General features: G+C 37.8%; 1 protein-coding gene across 12 annotated transcripts in view; it reads right to left on the minus strand.

Annotated features, from left to right (window-relative positions):
• Positions 1-15,879, minus strand: part of LOC121727566 (protein lingerer-like) — a 34,766-nt gene that overhangs the window by 9,213 nt on the left and 9,674 nt on the right. For 7 of the 12 annotated variants that reach the window (XM_042115467.1, XM_042115468.1, XM_042115458.1 and 4 more), the window contains exons 5-21: positions 15,470-15,590; positions 15,007-15,168; positions 10,640-10,713; positions 8,586-8,654; positions 8,238-8,339; positions 7,511-7,660; positions 6,246-6,330; positions 5,126-5,217; positions 4,301-4,612; positions 4,077-4,169; positions 3,781-3,868; positions 2,921-3,075; positions 2,344-2,433; positions 1,716-1,823; positions 1,472-1,585; positions 898-982; positions 17-180 (exon numbers count right to left, since the gene is read on the minus strand). In XM_042115467.1, coding sequence (XP_041971401.1) covers positions 17-180; positions 898-982; positions 1,472-1,585; positions 1,716-1,823; positions 2,344-2,433; positions 2,921-3,075; positions 3,781-3,868; positions 4,077-4,169; positions 4,301-4,612; positions 5,126-5,217; positions 6,246-6,330; positions 7,511-7,660; positions 8,238-8,339; positions 8,586-8,654; positions 10,640-10,713; positions 15,007-15,168; positions 15,470-15,590 — 2,064 coding nt within the window. The remainder of the gene's footprint in view (positions 1-16; positions 181-897; positions 983-1,471; positions 1,586-1,715; positions 1,824-2,343; positions 2,434-2,920; positions 3,076-3,780; positions 3,869-4,076; positions 4,170-4,300; positions 4,613-5,125; positions 5,218-6,245; positions 6,331-7,510; positions 7,661-8,237; positions 8,340-8,585; positions 8,655-10,639; positions 10,714-15,006; positions 15,169-15,469; positions 15,591-15,879) is intronic. The other 5 variants (XM_042115464.1, XM_042115462.1, XM_042115469.1 and 2 more) reach the window with 4 other exon arrangements.

Genomic DNA, 15,879 nt, shown 5'->3' on the forward strand with positions numbered 1-15,879 from the left:
TATATACCGTACTGACCATGTGGTGGGGTAGCGTGCCCCGCATGAGCTGCTCGTCGTACGCGTACGCGCCGCCGTAGAGCGCGCCGCCCGCGTACCCGCCGCCAGCCCCGCCCGCTGCGGTCGCGCTCGTCGACGCCGCGCCAGCCGCGCCCGCCGCTCCGGCGTTCACGCCGCCGCTTACTGATTATATAAAATATATTTTGTTACACGTAATGCGGATATAGTGGGAGTGCCTCCGCTGCCGGCGCCGTTTTCCGAAGTTTGCCGAAGTCACGTGATGTTTGCCGAATAGGCAGGCTTCCGGCGCCTATTCGGAAAACATCGCTTGTCAAAAGACAGAATAATGATCAAAAACATCAGTCTTGAGATAAAGGACTATGAAAAGTATCAATAATAAATCATTATCACTATCATTAAAATGCATATTTTAATGGTAGTGATAATGATGATAATTAATGTGATCTGCATAGTAGCATATTTATTACCTTTGTTTCTTTAAGCAACGCTGAACCTCTCAAACATGTATGAAGAGTCTGAAGTTCTGTTCAGCACCTTCGGAACCGTGGTATACTGTGTTGCAAAATCTTACTTTTTGGTAGAATTTGATCAAAATGCATCACAAAAAACTCAAATATCCACAGCCGAACATATTACCTCCACCTTTGGAAGTTGGTTAAAAAGTCGAATATTTGAGGTTAAGTATATGTATTTCTTTTTAAAATTTGTTTACCGGCACTGGAATCCAGCGTTTTACGCATTTTCACCGGTTCCCATTTTGAGTGCCAACGCCGGCAGCCGTTGTTTTATATCTCGGCTGCCAGCAGTATACTTACCGCCGGGTCCCATTACTGATATTTTTGGGAGCCGACGCCGGCAGTCGGGTAACAAAATAATTACCTGTGGTTGTTGTGACTTTGGCAGTGGAGGTCTGTGTGGTGGACGTGCTCGTTAGACTGTTGCTGGCCGCTACCGAGCTGTCGTACTGGAACAACGGAAACAAACGTAAATATCTCAATGTTTATTTTCATTCCGAAAAGTGATGGCAATAATAGTAAGTTGTTTAACTTTGCGTTTTTAATCTTCCGAACGAAACAAGAACGAAATGCCTTCTTAACTCTGTGTGTTTGGGTCAGTTTAGTGTTTACAATGCAACGCGACAAGGCGATGCGATAGCCTTTTCGTGCTTTTAAAATCAAACTTTAACTTCACATTAAATTTTCAAGACTTGCCGCATGTAGGGTTGTCTATTTCAATTTTAAAGGATCTTTAAAAAATCGCGTTGCAATATAAATTACTTTTGTCTCTTACACCTGTAATCTGACCTATCGGAGCAATATCGATCCGTCCGATAAGATTGGTGTTCTCTGACCAAGATCCGTCAGTTTCCCGAGTAGTAGCTGCCGTATGAGTCCTAGGCCCAATTCCAAAATTCTAGTCACATCGTGACGCAAAACAGCATATCGGTTGCTACCTGTGCGTCCTTGTGTGGTTTGGCGGGCTGCGGTGCGGGCTGGTAGGGCGCGGTGTACGGCGCCGCCGTGTATAACGCGCTACCACCGTATACGCCACCCGATGACGACGTCTGCTGCACAACACATCATAATATTAATTAAATGCTTTAGCACACCTCGAGCCACACAATAGGAGAAGAAATTCACGGAGACGGTATGAAAAATACTAATGCTAATTCATAGTATAATTTTTTTTATAAGTACCTGGTATGAGTTGATCATGGGTTGGTACTGAGTGAGCGTGACGCTGGACGGGTACGCTGTTGCGGTCATCGCCGACGCGCCCGTAAGCGACGCGTTCGTCGAGTTCACCTAAGGAAATATACGTGATAAATAATTTATTAAAAATAAGCATAAATTTTTAATACTGAATGCATAGCGAAAATTGCCAGATGTTAAAAACTACTAGACGTAGTTTTGATTGGTAGTAAAATATTATGCATTCTTGTCGGTTAACTTTTCATCTGGCGTTTTTTTATGTTAAACTTATAATAATTTGTCTGGAATGTGACATTTCCAGAGCGACTCCAAAAATAACTTTAGTAATAATAATAATAAACAATAATTAAACAATATTAAGAATGTATGACTAGTACATCTCCGCCGCTTCAAGCAAAGCAGTAGACCGGGGGAACTCAGAACTAAAAATTTATTTCGCTCGTTCGTGCGTCAACTTCGGTACCACACCTCGTTGCTTTAGCAACGATCGTTCGAGCAAAATTGTAACACAATTTTAAAAGTTTTGCTCCCAGGACGTGATTCCAAGTAGATTTTGACAAAAAATATAACGGTTTAGTTCTCAAAGTAACAACAATATTAAAATAGAATTTACCTGTGGCGCGTAGACATTAGCTCCGTATACTGGTGGGTGGTGTGATGCAGGATGGTGCGTCGCGTACACATTCTGCTGCTGACCGACTGTCTGTGAATATTTATTACGAGTATTAGTATCGACGCATAGTAAAAGTGGCATTGAAAATAAAACAGTAGGTTGATTTTTGTGTAATGCATTGGAACATTGTGTGATACACAACATTGTGTCGCCGTTGACCAGATGTCGCCGTTAAACAGAGAGAATTGTTTAATATGAACAATATGTAGTCGTTTCGCATACTAAATTTTTTGTAGTAAAGAACAAGTAGTGGATACTCCATATCTACATCTTAGATTCGTACACACGCACACTGTGAATACTGACTTTAATCATATATTTTACAGTTAAGGCGATAACGTTATGTGTCAAAATATTTTTAGTCATCAAGTCGAAAAGATAAAGCTCTTTACATCAATTAACCACACATAAAATTCCTCTGACCGTGTTCTGCCTCTCATTAACAAAACACTTATTTCCTAAGCTGAAAGACCATAAAGAGCAAGAACTGAATGCATACAAGCACGAGACGGTTTACCTTGGGTCGGTGGTGGGCGTAATGGTGGTGCGGCTGCGGCTGCGGCGCGCTGTCCGCAGTCGTTGCGGCCGCGGACACCGCCGCCGTGACGCCGCTCACCGCCGACACGCCTGAAACGCCGAGTTGCTTCATCGACGCCGACAACTTGTCTAGTGCTGTAATGTACCGTCATTTATTAAGTATAGTTCTAGTCCACAAAATTCGAAAGAGACTAGAACCTAACCTTTTAAATTCATATTAATCTAATTCTGTAATCAAAGCTCAGAATTGGCTAATATAAGGCTACAAATATATACCGCGAAAAAATGGCACTCAAAATTATTGAGTTCAATGTAACAGCTGAAAATTGATTGTAGTTTAAAAAAAACTTCAACAAGACATCTATCACCTTACGGCCGTTTTCAATATCCTATCTATAATACTTGCTACTAAAATACTTGCTACTAAAGATAGGCAAATCTATATTTTTGTCCATACTTGCATATTAATAACGTACTGGTCTGACAGATAGCATTACCCATCCCAGTTGCCTATCTATCGGCGGGAGGACGGATAGTGTCCTATCGTTGATTGTGAAACGCAAATTACGGATAGACAGCAGCTTACTGTTGATCGAGGATAGCTATCTATCTACAGTGTAGATACGTTATTGAAAACGGCCGTTAGTCCATCCGTGACCAAGGTCGATGCAAAGTAGTCGAAACATCGGGAACAACAGCGCTCCTCGAAACATTCCGATGTTTACTCGCCTTCCCTGCCCAACAGGGCTGAATATAAACGACGCATAAGTTATAAAAGCTACCCAAGTTGTACCAAAATGTCTGATCTACGTGGTAATAAATATTATAATATATACTTACATGTGGTGTTATTTGTGACGGTGGCCTCGGACGTGACGATCGGTTGACTCGTCGGCGTTGGCTCCACCGCAGTTAAGTTTTCATTGAGCTGGGGAACAAAAGATAAACAGTCTCAATAATGTTACATCAAAATTCAGAGAAATTCAGAACAAATTTTTCATATTATATTTTGTTATTTTTTAAACTATATTCGTATTTTAGGGCTTCATAATATTGCAAAATTGTAAAACTGAAATGGTTATAAATTGTAATTGAAATAATATACTATATGGGGAAGGTAGATTAAAGATACTTACCATACTGTTTGTGTTAGCATAATTACTACTAGGAGTTTCTGTGGCAGTCTCATGGTTGTTCGCTACAGGCGTCGTCTCCGCTTGAGTCGTCGGCTACAATTAAACAATATTAATTACAAATATTATTAATGTGTCTACTTCTCGCTATGTTTTCACTAACTGCCGCACTCAGAGACAAATATTAATTAAATAATTGTAATTAAGTAAATATAAAAAAAGCTCACCTGCTTGGCCTGTGGCATTGGATGGTGAGCGGGTTGGTGCGTCTGATGCGTCTGGTGCGTCTGATGCGTCTGGTGCGTCTGATGCGGCTGATGCGGCTGGTGAGTCTGATGCGGCTGGTGGGTCTGATGGGGCTGATGCGTCTGGTGCGGCGTATGCGGCTGATGCGGCGTATGCGGCTGCGTCTGGTGCGGCGTGTGCGGCTGGTGCTGCGGCGGCGTGTCGTCGGGGTCGAGCGCGCCGAACTGCACGTCCAGGAACATGCCGCCGCCGCCCTCCGCGCCGCCCGGCATCTCCACCGCCGATGACGGAATCTAACAACACCACCATAATTAGTAGCAACTGTATAAAGTTATTTAGACTGCTTATTTAAGCCGTTAAAAAACTGATTTGTTTACATGTTTACCGGTTCATTTTGTTTACGTGTTTAGTTGTTTTGTGTTTATTGTGGTACATGCTCGAGCCTCCTAGAAAGTTCCAACGCTTGTTTACCTGTTTACATGTATCGGGAACTTTCTGGAATTCGTCTCGCCATATAAAAAGCCGCAGGTAAACGGCCCGACAGTTCAGTTCGGTTCGCGCGATCATCAAGGCGATTTCGGAGTGACAACAAGACGTGATCAATAGTGAGTGAACCAGTGAAACCTTCGACTTGGCTACGACCTAGGACAGTGATTGGACCTAGTGATTAGTGTTTGGACTTAGTGCTAAGTGTTGTGACCTAGTGTGTGCTTGTGTGACCTAGACTTAGTGAATAAAGTCTTCAAGAGAGTCAGCAGGTCTTTCTCTCCAAATCCTTCGAACCCTAGCACGTAACATTAACATACCTTGGACGGAGGCGGTACCCGGACCCTCTGCGTCTTCCTCTGAGTCGTCATGTCGGACGAGCCGTACACACCGTAGTTACTAGTATATACACCTGGTGACAAATGAAATTTTATATAGTAATTACTTAAACATCGTATTTTATGCAATAGGGAAGATGCGATATTTTTATTTATGTGTTTATTTTAAAGAACTCAATGTAGAATAGACCACAAATATATAAAAAAATTAAAATACTGGAATTTACTGCAAAAAATGCAGTTTAAAATTGTCAAAATTTTGTCGCCAAAACGGATCCCGGTTTTGATCGTTTTAACGCTAAATGGAACGCGGGGATAGCAGCTGTGACGTCACTGAACGCTGTTTAGTGTTTTGAAAAAAAAATCCGTTTCAAGTTACATACTTTCAATTCGTATTTTTTGGAAAAAAAAACAATATTTTATAAAATTCTAGCTGTCCCGGCAACGTTTCTTTGCCATATAAAGTATTTCACCCGTATTATTTTATTGAAGACGTGACTAAATAAGTATGTCACGCTAACGGCTATCGCTATCCCGTCGCACAAACAATGGTCGCCGTCAGTCTCGAGTTGTAATAATTTACTATTATTTATACAACAAATGCACTTATCAATATAAAAAGTACCCAGTAGCCGATTGTCAGACCCACTGAATATGCTTATAAAATTTGGTTAAAATCAGTAAAGCCGTTTCGGAGGAGTACGCGGACTAACATTGTGACACGAAAATTTTATATATAAGATTAAGCTTACTGTGGCCCTTCTTTTATTTATATTTTTACAATTTTTTATAGCAAAATTTTCATAAATATTATATTTGCATGTTCCCTATTGCGTGCTTGTTTCAAGTTTCTCTTTCATTCAATGATGTACATCAGGAAAAAGTTTGTGTGAGACAGTACCTGTTTTCCTATTGTAGAACTAGAGTACATTTTGCGCCATAATGATTAACGTTTAACGTTTTTAACTTAAGTTAATTAACTTAAGCTTAGGCACGCTTCGGCACTAAGTCGCATTGTGCTTTGCACTACTAATTGGAAAACAAGTGGTAGTAATATCAACTACGTATTTTCGGGCTGCGGTATCAGTGTAAGAGAACTCACTGGTGTCGTGTCGCTGCGCCTGCTGCGTCAACTGCGACAAATACTGAGACTGTGCCGCGCTCAGGCTGCCCGACATACCCATCGGCTGAAACAAACATTGGAATATTAATCTAGATTCTATATCTAGATAATATAGAGTAAAGATTTCTCACCTGTTGATAAGTTAGATATTTAAGGGGGTATCAAAGTTTGAAATACCAAATTATTATATACAAAAAGGACAGCCAAGTGCGAGTTGGTCTCGCGCACCAAGGGTTCCGTACTATTATATAGCAAAAATAGGTTAAAAGTGTATATTTTTGTATGGGATCCCCCCTTAATTTATTTTATTTAAATTTTTATATTATTATTATATTATCAATACAATTGAGTATTTTGTGAACATTTCAGTGCCTACCTATTTCTATTATTGATATCGAGCAAAAAATAGCAAAAAAAAATACGTGTTGTATGGGAGCCCCCTTAAATATTTAATTTATTTTGTTTTTAGTATTTGTTCAGATATACACAACGTGTGAAAATTTCAATCTAGCTATAGCCATTCTTAAGATACAGACAGACAGACAGACAGACAGACATCGAAGTCTTAGTAATAGGATCACGTTTTTACCCTTTGGGTACGGAACCCTAAAAAATATCCACAGCCGAACATATTATAACCTTCTCCTTTTTGGAAGTCGGTTAAAAATAAAAAAACAGCATAGCATAATAACCTACGAAAAATAAAGTTTGGATAGTGACATAACACTAGCACCTAGCGAACATTATAATAATTATAATTATTATTATATTAGCAACGAGCTTTTGCCCGCGGCTTCGCTCGCGTTAAGAACTATTATAATATACAAACTTCCATCCCCTATTTGAACCCCTTGGGGTCGGAATTTATCAAAATCCTTTCTTAGCGGATGCCTACGTCATAACATCTACCTTCATGCCAAATTTCAGCCCGATCGGTCCAGTAGTTTGGGCTGTGCGTTGATAGATCACTATGTCAATCAGTCAGTCAGTCACCTTTGAGTTTTATATATATAGATATTATACTATGTATTTCATATTATGGCTTCTTTAACTGTTTTTTTTTAAATCAGTAAGTTCTCCAAAAAATTAATAAAATATAATGAAAGCATAATAGATTCTATCTTAAAATAAAAATGATATAAATTTAGTTTTCCTCGTTAATGAGTGTAACAATATTTAAAAGTCTACACTCTACAGTTCCAGAGCGTCTACACTCTACAGCGAGTGCCGCCGCATCAGCTTACCTGGGTGTTAGGAAGCGGTGCATGGTGGGCCAGCTGGTGGTAATCCGGAGTGGGCTCGGTCTTGGCCGCCGCGGGGGGAGACGCGCCCGCCGCCCCCGCGACTCCGCCCACACCCGCGACGCCTGCGACGCCCGCCGCGCCGCCCATCTGCTGTAATGTAGTCGAGTTAAAGTAATACTTTGAAAGCAGATCCTGTGCTAAGGTTTTTTTATTATAAAATACGGGGGCAAACGAGCAATCGGTTCACCTGATAGAAAGCAACTACCGTCGCTCATGGACACTCGCAACATTAAAAGAGCTGCTGGTGCGATGCCGGCCTTTTAAGAGGGAATACGCTCTCTTCTTGAAGGTTTGCCGGCAGTATCATACTGAGCAGCTGGATCAAGAACGCAGCTTAGCAGCTAAGGGTGAATTTCTACTAAAAGCTGCATTGCGAAAAAAGTGTTTTTGAGAACCATTACAATCGCTTCACTTATAGTCGTACTCCTCACAACGTCGCTCCGATGGAAACGCAACTAAATCCTATGTTTAAATGTTATCTGTTAATTTGTATACTAAAACTATGGTATGGTTATATTACAAGACAAGTCATACTGCAAGAGTACTTTGGGGTGTGGCCAAAATCAAATCTCTTCTAAAGAATTTCACTTGAGATGATAACTTCACTACCACACCCTCCTGTCCATCTTATACCAACTCAAAAAGTCCATGCAGGACTGTGCCTCACCTCTAGGATGGAAGGATGATGGTGCTGCTGGGTGTTGTGGTAGGTGTATGTGGGGATGTGCTCCGCGGGGCCGTTCGCCTCCGTCGGCGCGTCCCAGTCCTCCTGTACATTATAATTTATTTTACACAACATTAAACGACTAATAACTAATGCTGCTAACATACTAGGCGATCATACGCGAGTCGCGACCCTGTCAATATCCTTAGATTCGGCCGATATCCAATAACAAAAATTGACGTCATCAAATCGAGGAGGCGGCAACAAAATGACGTCAAGTCTCAAGATAATGGGACAATGTGACGTCAAGTCTTAAGATATTTAATTTTGTAGTGACAATAATAAACTCACCGCAGCAGCGGGGGCGGAGTCCGCGGGGGCGGCGGCGGCGCTGGGCGTGAACACCTGCGGGACCACCATCTACAGTTACACGTCACACTCACACATACAGCATCATTAGTCTCGTTATTATTGTTAGTGTGACACTGTCCACTCCGATTTTTAATCTCAGTACAACAGCCAAAGATATTAGATTGGCTAATGAAAAATAAAGAAATTAAAGCTTTTATTGGCCGAGATTATAAATCAGAGTACATAATAATAAGAGAGATTAATAAGCTGTAGCTTTTATTGGTAAGTCAATGTCAGTTATAGTAAAGAGTACTTTGCTTAATTAAAAAAAATACGAACACAAAAAATAACAGAGAAACTCTTCTTCAAGGTACTATAATTTCATTATATGGCATAACTACTACTATAACTAAAAATTATAGAATGGATTGAAATGACTTTTAAAATTTATTTGTAAGTAAGAAATATCATTTAGGTTTAGGCTGCCTTTCCACCAGAGCTGAGTGGAGCTGTGTTGCGAGGAATGTGTTTTTGAAAACCAATAGAATCGCTTCAATGACGTGACTTTGCCATGACATCGCTCAGCGCGGCGATGCTATTGGTTCTCAAAAACACAATCCTCGCAGCACAGCTCCGCTCAGCTCTGGTGGAAACGCAGCCTTAACCTGAAGCAAAAAAGATCCACACTGTGACACATATGGTAATGTGACACACAATATGCTGGCTCATAGATTCGCTCGCTGTACATTGAACGTTAAGCTCACATTGTTTAAAGCATATTGCCAAAGCTTTTACACGAGTGGTCTATGGGTCAACTATACACAGAGAACCTATAATGCACTCAGAGTGCAATATAATAACATTTTCAGGGCGTTGGTGCGATTACCCCGGTACTGTAGTGCCTCAGGCATGTTTGCAGATGCTCACATTGATGATTTTTATGGTATCATGAGGAAGAAAAGTTAAGGGGTAGTTGCAACATCATCCTGGAAATGATAGCAGGGAGGCTGGACTCAGCAGTTTTGGGTCGTTTCACTGAGTTGCATGTGAGAGGTGCAACTGGGTGACTTGACTCACCTGAGTCGTCTCTGGTCTTTTTGTTTTCCTTTTTATTTAAAATCTTAACTAACATAGGATAAGTTTTATGCTACCCACTAACAAATATGGACTGTAATTGTCTGAAATAAATAAATTTTAATAATTTAATAATATATTCTCCTCATTTGTCCATGTCCTCATTTTTGAGTATATTACACAAAGGACAAAACAAAATATTATGTACAACAATATAACGTCTGCACTATACCAGGCCTGTCTCACTCGTGCGTGTAGGTATCTTACTGTAAGTACCACCCGCAGGTGGCAAAACATAGGGGGCTCACAAGCGAGCGGTGACGCACGCGCAAGATTTTTTGTCGCGTATTTACTGTTTACTGATTATAGAGGAATTTAATTCATGATACTGATTTAACCGCTGTGAGAAAATCGTTATAAATCTTATAAAAATGAACAATTAAAAAAGGCCAATGAAATATGTATTTGAATAAGGTATTTAAATACAAAAAGTAAATAAAAACTATACAAACATAGCAAATAAACCAATTTCATACGAACAAACACACAAACTACACAGAAATAAACACAAGTTACTATGTTTAAATTGTAAAATTTTCCTGCACTATAATAAAATATATGAAACTACTATAAAATATAGGTTGGATTACTAAAATTTATATTACTATAAAAAGGTTGGCTATTCGTACCAATAGTAATAAAAAAAATATATTTTGTTTTCTAAAAGGCGAAAACCTTGATTTCGTCAGAAAAGGTACGAGTTATGCGATAGAAAGACAGCGGACATGTAGGTAAATATAATTGTAGGCACCTAGCACTGCGCGATCGGAATTAGAACTTTATGGTATGGTAGCATGAGTCGTTATTTCTTTAAACGGGTTTCGCTAGTGGGAATTCTGTTGGTACTACTAATCTATATTCTGTGACTATACAGTGTGGATCTTTTGTTCATTCATGTGATAAAGCCATTTAAATCTTACCTTGGTGTCTGAAAGAGAGCCTGACCATTCCTCATTATCCCAATCTTCTGTGGCGGGGAAGTTGTCGGTACCACCTGAAAAATATTGTAAATGTAAATAAAAGGAACTTATGTACTATTTAAGCTCACTTTATAAAAATGGTAAATTAAATAAATTGTAGGAATTAAAATAACTAAAAATACTAGTAATTATATAGTAATGGTTACATTTAATCGAAACACAGTAAAAATGTAAAATTAAAACAAAGTTAACTACTAATATAATTTTCTCTATTCCTATTTTAATTTCTATACTGAATGCACCAGCTACAGGTAAAAAACCGGCCAAGTGCGAGTTGCACTCGCCCATGAAGGGGTCCACAGCAGCAATACGGTTTATTTTTATGAAATTAAAAGGTTTTTGATTTATTTTTATATTTCAGTTGATTTAATGAAAGTTAAATTAATGTTTACCATCTATCTATACTAATATTACTAGCTGTTTGAGACTCGGTATCCGATGAAAATGACATTTTCTAGAAATGATTCCTAGCTAGATCGATTTATCGCCCCCGAAACCCCCTATATACTATATATATATATATATATATATATATATATATATATATATATATATATATATATATATATATATACTAGATGTCCCGCGCGGCTTCGCCCGCGTAAATTTGAAATTTTACAGAATCCGTAGGTACATTTTCCCATAAAAAATATTTCCCCCGTTTTTCCCACATTTTCCTGAGTTTCTTCTGTCGTATTAGTCTTAGAGTAATAATATAATATAACCTTCTCGATAAATGATGAGTCTTACTCGATAAATGATCTATCTAACACTGAGATAAGTTTTTAAATCGGACCTGTAGTTTCTGAGATTGACGCGTTCAAGCAAACATACTCTTCAGGTTTATAATATTAGGTAGATATAGATTTTTTTTAAGTATCGCTTGACAAACTCGAGTCTCGATCTAAAAGACTATGAAATGGTATAATATGGTAGTGATGATGATGATGATGATGATGAAGAATGTAATTTGCATAGTAGCATATGCTTTCTGTTCTTAAAACAACGCCGAAACTCCCAAACTTGTATCTATAAAGAATCAGGAGTTCTCTCAGCACCTTCCGAACCACGGTATACCAGGTATATCTCGGTGCAAAATCTTACTTGTTGGTAGCATATGCTTAGAATACTTCTCACGAAACCGAAGTCACCATATGTTTCCCTATAAGTTTTGAGGAGTTCCCTCGATTACTTATGGATCCTTCATCAGATCACCACTTTTCTGAATATAATACCAAATTGGGACGATACCCTATATACCAAAAGAAAAATTTTGAAAATCGGTTAACAAACGGCGGAGTAATCGTTGAATATAAGAAAACGAACATAACACCTCCCCCATTTTGAAAGTCGGTTAAAATTGTAGCCTATGTGTTATTTATTTAATATTTTAATCAGCACATGAATTGAATAACAAAATTTTTTTCAAATTAATCGTAGCACCATCTGTCAGGACAAACTAAAATTGAAATAGAATAATATTGAATGCGATGATAGCGCCGTCCGCCGGATCTAATGTAAAACATTCCAAAATCAACAACTCCTTATAAATAAGAAATTCATTAAAAAAACATTTTCCAGTAGACCAAACTGTAAATCTAAACCATTCTCGAATCTCCACGAACACACACAAAAAATTTCATCAAAATTGGTCCAGTCGTTTAGGAGGAGTTCAGTCACATACACACGCACACAAGAAATATATATATTAAGATATATATATATATATATATATATATATATATATATATATATATATATATATATATATATATATATATATATATATATATATATATATATATATATATATATATATATATATATATATATATATATATAACAGAAAAAATATAGAAACAGTTATAGCTCAAAAGTTTGATATTCTTTTAAGATTTTATTAATTGATCTAAACAGTGTCTTAAAAGCCCTACGATAACGAAAAACATCCAGGCTTTATTTGTTCAAGATAACGTATTTATGACTGATTTTGTAAGTTTATGTTTTAATTTTTTTTACGCCATGTCTTTTCATATTTGGATTTGAAACTAAGACTGAAATATTCTTTTTATTGTTACTTATAACCCAAAAAAATGGGATCTAAATGAGGCGGGGCACTGGAGTTATTCAATTTTATATTATTTTGGATAGCGTTGTTACCGTATAGTTGAATAATATTTGAAGTAGGTTTTTATATTATGCTCATTTTTCTAATGAAGTTCATAACTTCAACAAAACAAATGTAAGTCATTTTTTACTTACTAGCTACTGCCCCCGACTACGCCCGCGTAAAAATTCATTATGTTATCCACAGTTTACATTTTCTTCGCGTTATACTTAACTACTCTGCTCACCTTTGCTTCAATGCTGTTCCACTCTTTATATTGAGTTTTGAAGTCAGTCAAAAAATCTAACATAGTAACATGCCATGAATATACTTAAATACTTAATATAAATAAGTATAAATATATTGTCTTGTTTGCATGTACTAGTCGAAACACTGTGTGTTTGGTAGAGTATTATTTCAGGAATTTCAAGTGAAAACATAGTTTTATTCAATTACCTAGTTGTTGCGCGCGGCTTCGCTCGCGTGACATTCAATTTCTCTGGATCTTAATTTGATCGTTTTGGTATCACAAACAGACACTTATTTTTGTAATACTAAAGATTTATTTTAAGTCCAATGAAAGTATGATAATTTTTTATATTTTCTATACAAATTATTATTAGGCGTCGTCGTAAATACCTAATATTTTACTTGTTATAATACGTTACCCAATAAAATTATTTAAAATGTTCATTTTTTTTAATTGGAACCCGGACACCTGGTTCACGTGACAAAACATTCAAAAAAAAGGACCAGAATAAAATCCGAAACCGGAACCGGCTACCTATTAAACAATAAATTTCCGGTTATAGTTAAATCTATATGAGACCATTTTATACCGGAAATATAATTATGAAAGATTTTAAATGTCTCACCATGTATACATTAGAAAAGTTTTAATTTGTAAAAAAATTCAAGTTAGTATAATATATTGTAGGATTCAAATTAATATGAAAACTGCAAAGCTTTTGTAATAGCATATTGCTTTACTGAAGTATTTTTATATTTAAAAACTACAATAAAAGTAACCGTTTTAAGCTATCGCGTTGCATTATAATTAAAACTTACTAATCGGGACTTACTACTAGAATAAGTCGCGTTAAGTCCCGATTAATAAGTTTTGAAAAGTAGCCGTTTTTTTTTGTTTCTGCTCAAAAATATTTCATGGCATTAATAAAATATTTTCTCGATTTATCCAGTTACTTTAGTGACTCAATGTAGTTTCTCTAACCTTCTGTTTAATATGAGACAGGAAAAAAAAAATTCAAATGAATAAAAAATTTGGTATAGAAATATTGATAACCCTAAAACCATAGTTACCATAGAAAACTTTGGAAACCTCTAACTTCGGTGCCCTTTATTATTTGGATCAAATTTTTTTTAAAACGAATTCTAGTACATTTAAGTAACAATTCTGTATAAAAATGAAATCCAAATAATTATAAATACGTTCATAAAAAATTAAAGAAAAAAAAACATAAATCGTAAATAAGTCTTTAAAAACTTGTTTGAGAAATATGTAAATTTGGTTAAATTGTGTGTTTTTTTATTATTCTCGATCAGAATAATCAAGAAGACAATTAAGTAAATGTTTAAAAAGTTATGGCCATTTTTAACTTTTTTGAAAAAAATAATTAAAGTGAATTTTTATTGTTCATAATAAGAAATTAATGCATGTAAATACTAATAAATTATTTACATAACATTTCTGTATGAGATTTCCAAAAAAAAAAGGCATGGCCAATTTTTTGGACAAAAAATACACTGTGCAGTATTAGCATCAGTTTCAGCATCTATACTGTACTCGGCGAAACATGGCGGTAGCGGTCATTGACCTTTTTAGGCGAGGCGCTAAATGAAAAATGCTCGCACTATATTTAAAATATTTAAATATTTTGACCTCTTATAAAGACACAGATTATTACAGATTTATCGGAAAACCTCTAGGTAACTCTTGGAATGATAATCTCTAACTCTTTATGAGTTCTAAGTGATATGCGTCATATTCAGTTCACATCGAGTATGTAAAAACGATATCGCCCTTTACTAGGAACATCTATACTTCATTGTCAATTGCGGTTTATATAGAAAATGACAAGTTTTTGACAGGGAGTCAATAACCGCAGACCGCAGTACTGTCTCGATTAGCAGCACTATCATCAGTAGCATTATCACTACCAGCAGTCCCTACAATCCTCACCGGTATCAGGATCGGCGCTGTTGGTCCAGTCGTTGTTGTCCCGCTCCAGCGGGGGGCGGGGCGGGCCGCGACGCGCGCCGCGACCGCCGCCCCGCCCACCGCGCCCGCCTCCCCGTCCGCGCCCGCCGCCGCGACCGCGACCGCCCTCGCCTTCACCGCGTCCTAAACAACGAAACGTATAGACTATAGAGGGTGAATTTTATAGTACAACACGTGCAAGATTAACTGTGCAGTGTGCACTCTGCTGGAATTTTTGCAAACGGTACCAGACAACACAGCACGAGGTGTACAGTTAACTCGCACGTGTCGTACAGGATTCACCCTGCACTATAAAACTCTTTACAACTATACAATTCATTGCCTAGTTATAAAGAATGAATTGTTAAAAAAGTCAGGCGACATCAAAAACCATATTATCATAATGTCTTGAAACTAAAAAGAGTATGCAATAGTATGTACTTACTGGGTCTGGGGCCAGAGCGAGAGCGCGTGTGTTCGCGGTCTCTCTCCCTATCCACCTCGCCGTTGCCGGCACTGGCAGCTGGCTTCTTGTTCTTTTTCTTCTCCGTAGTCTGCCATTGGCCCTATAAAATTAAATGTTTAATTCTACGTAATATCAGATTCTGTCTTCACCCCTACCATAAACATAAACGCTGAAAAAGCGTTATCGAAACGCGCGTACACAAACATGTAAATTGCTCTGCCATGTTTGTTCTCCTTTCCACCACTTTCTTTGCTTTTTGGGGTGTCATATGGCTCAGAACTTGTGTCTTAAGGCTGACCTCACATTAGGCGTGCGCGTTCTTCGAGCGTACGAGCGAAGCGCACGCCGCATGCGGTGGTCTTTCGTTCACACGCCCGAGGAATGCGCAC

The sequence above is a fragment of the Aricia agestis genome, chromosome 6, assembly GCF_905147365.1.
Source record: "Aricia agestis chromosome 6, ilAriAges1.1, whole genome shotgun sequence".
In the NCBI taxonomy this organism is placed as follows: Eukaryota; Metazoa; Arthropoda; class Insecta; order Lepidoptera; family Lycaenidae; genus Aricia; species Aricia agestis.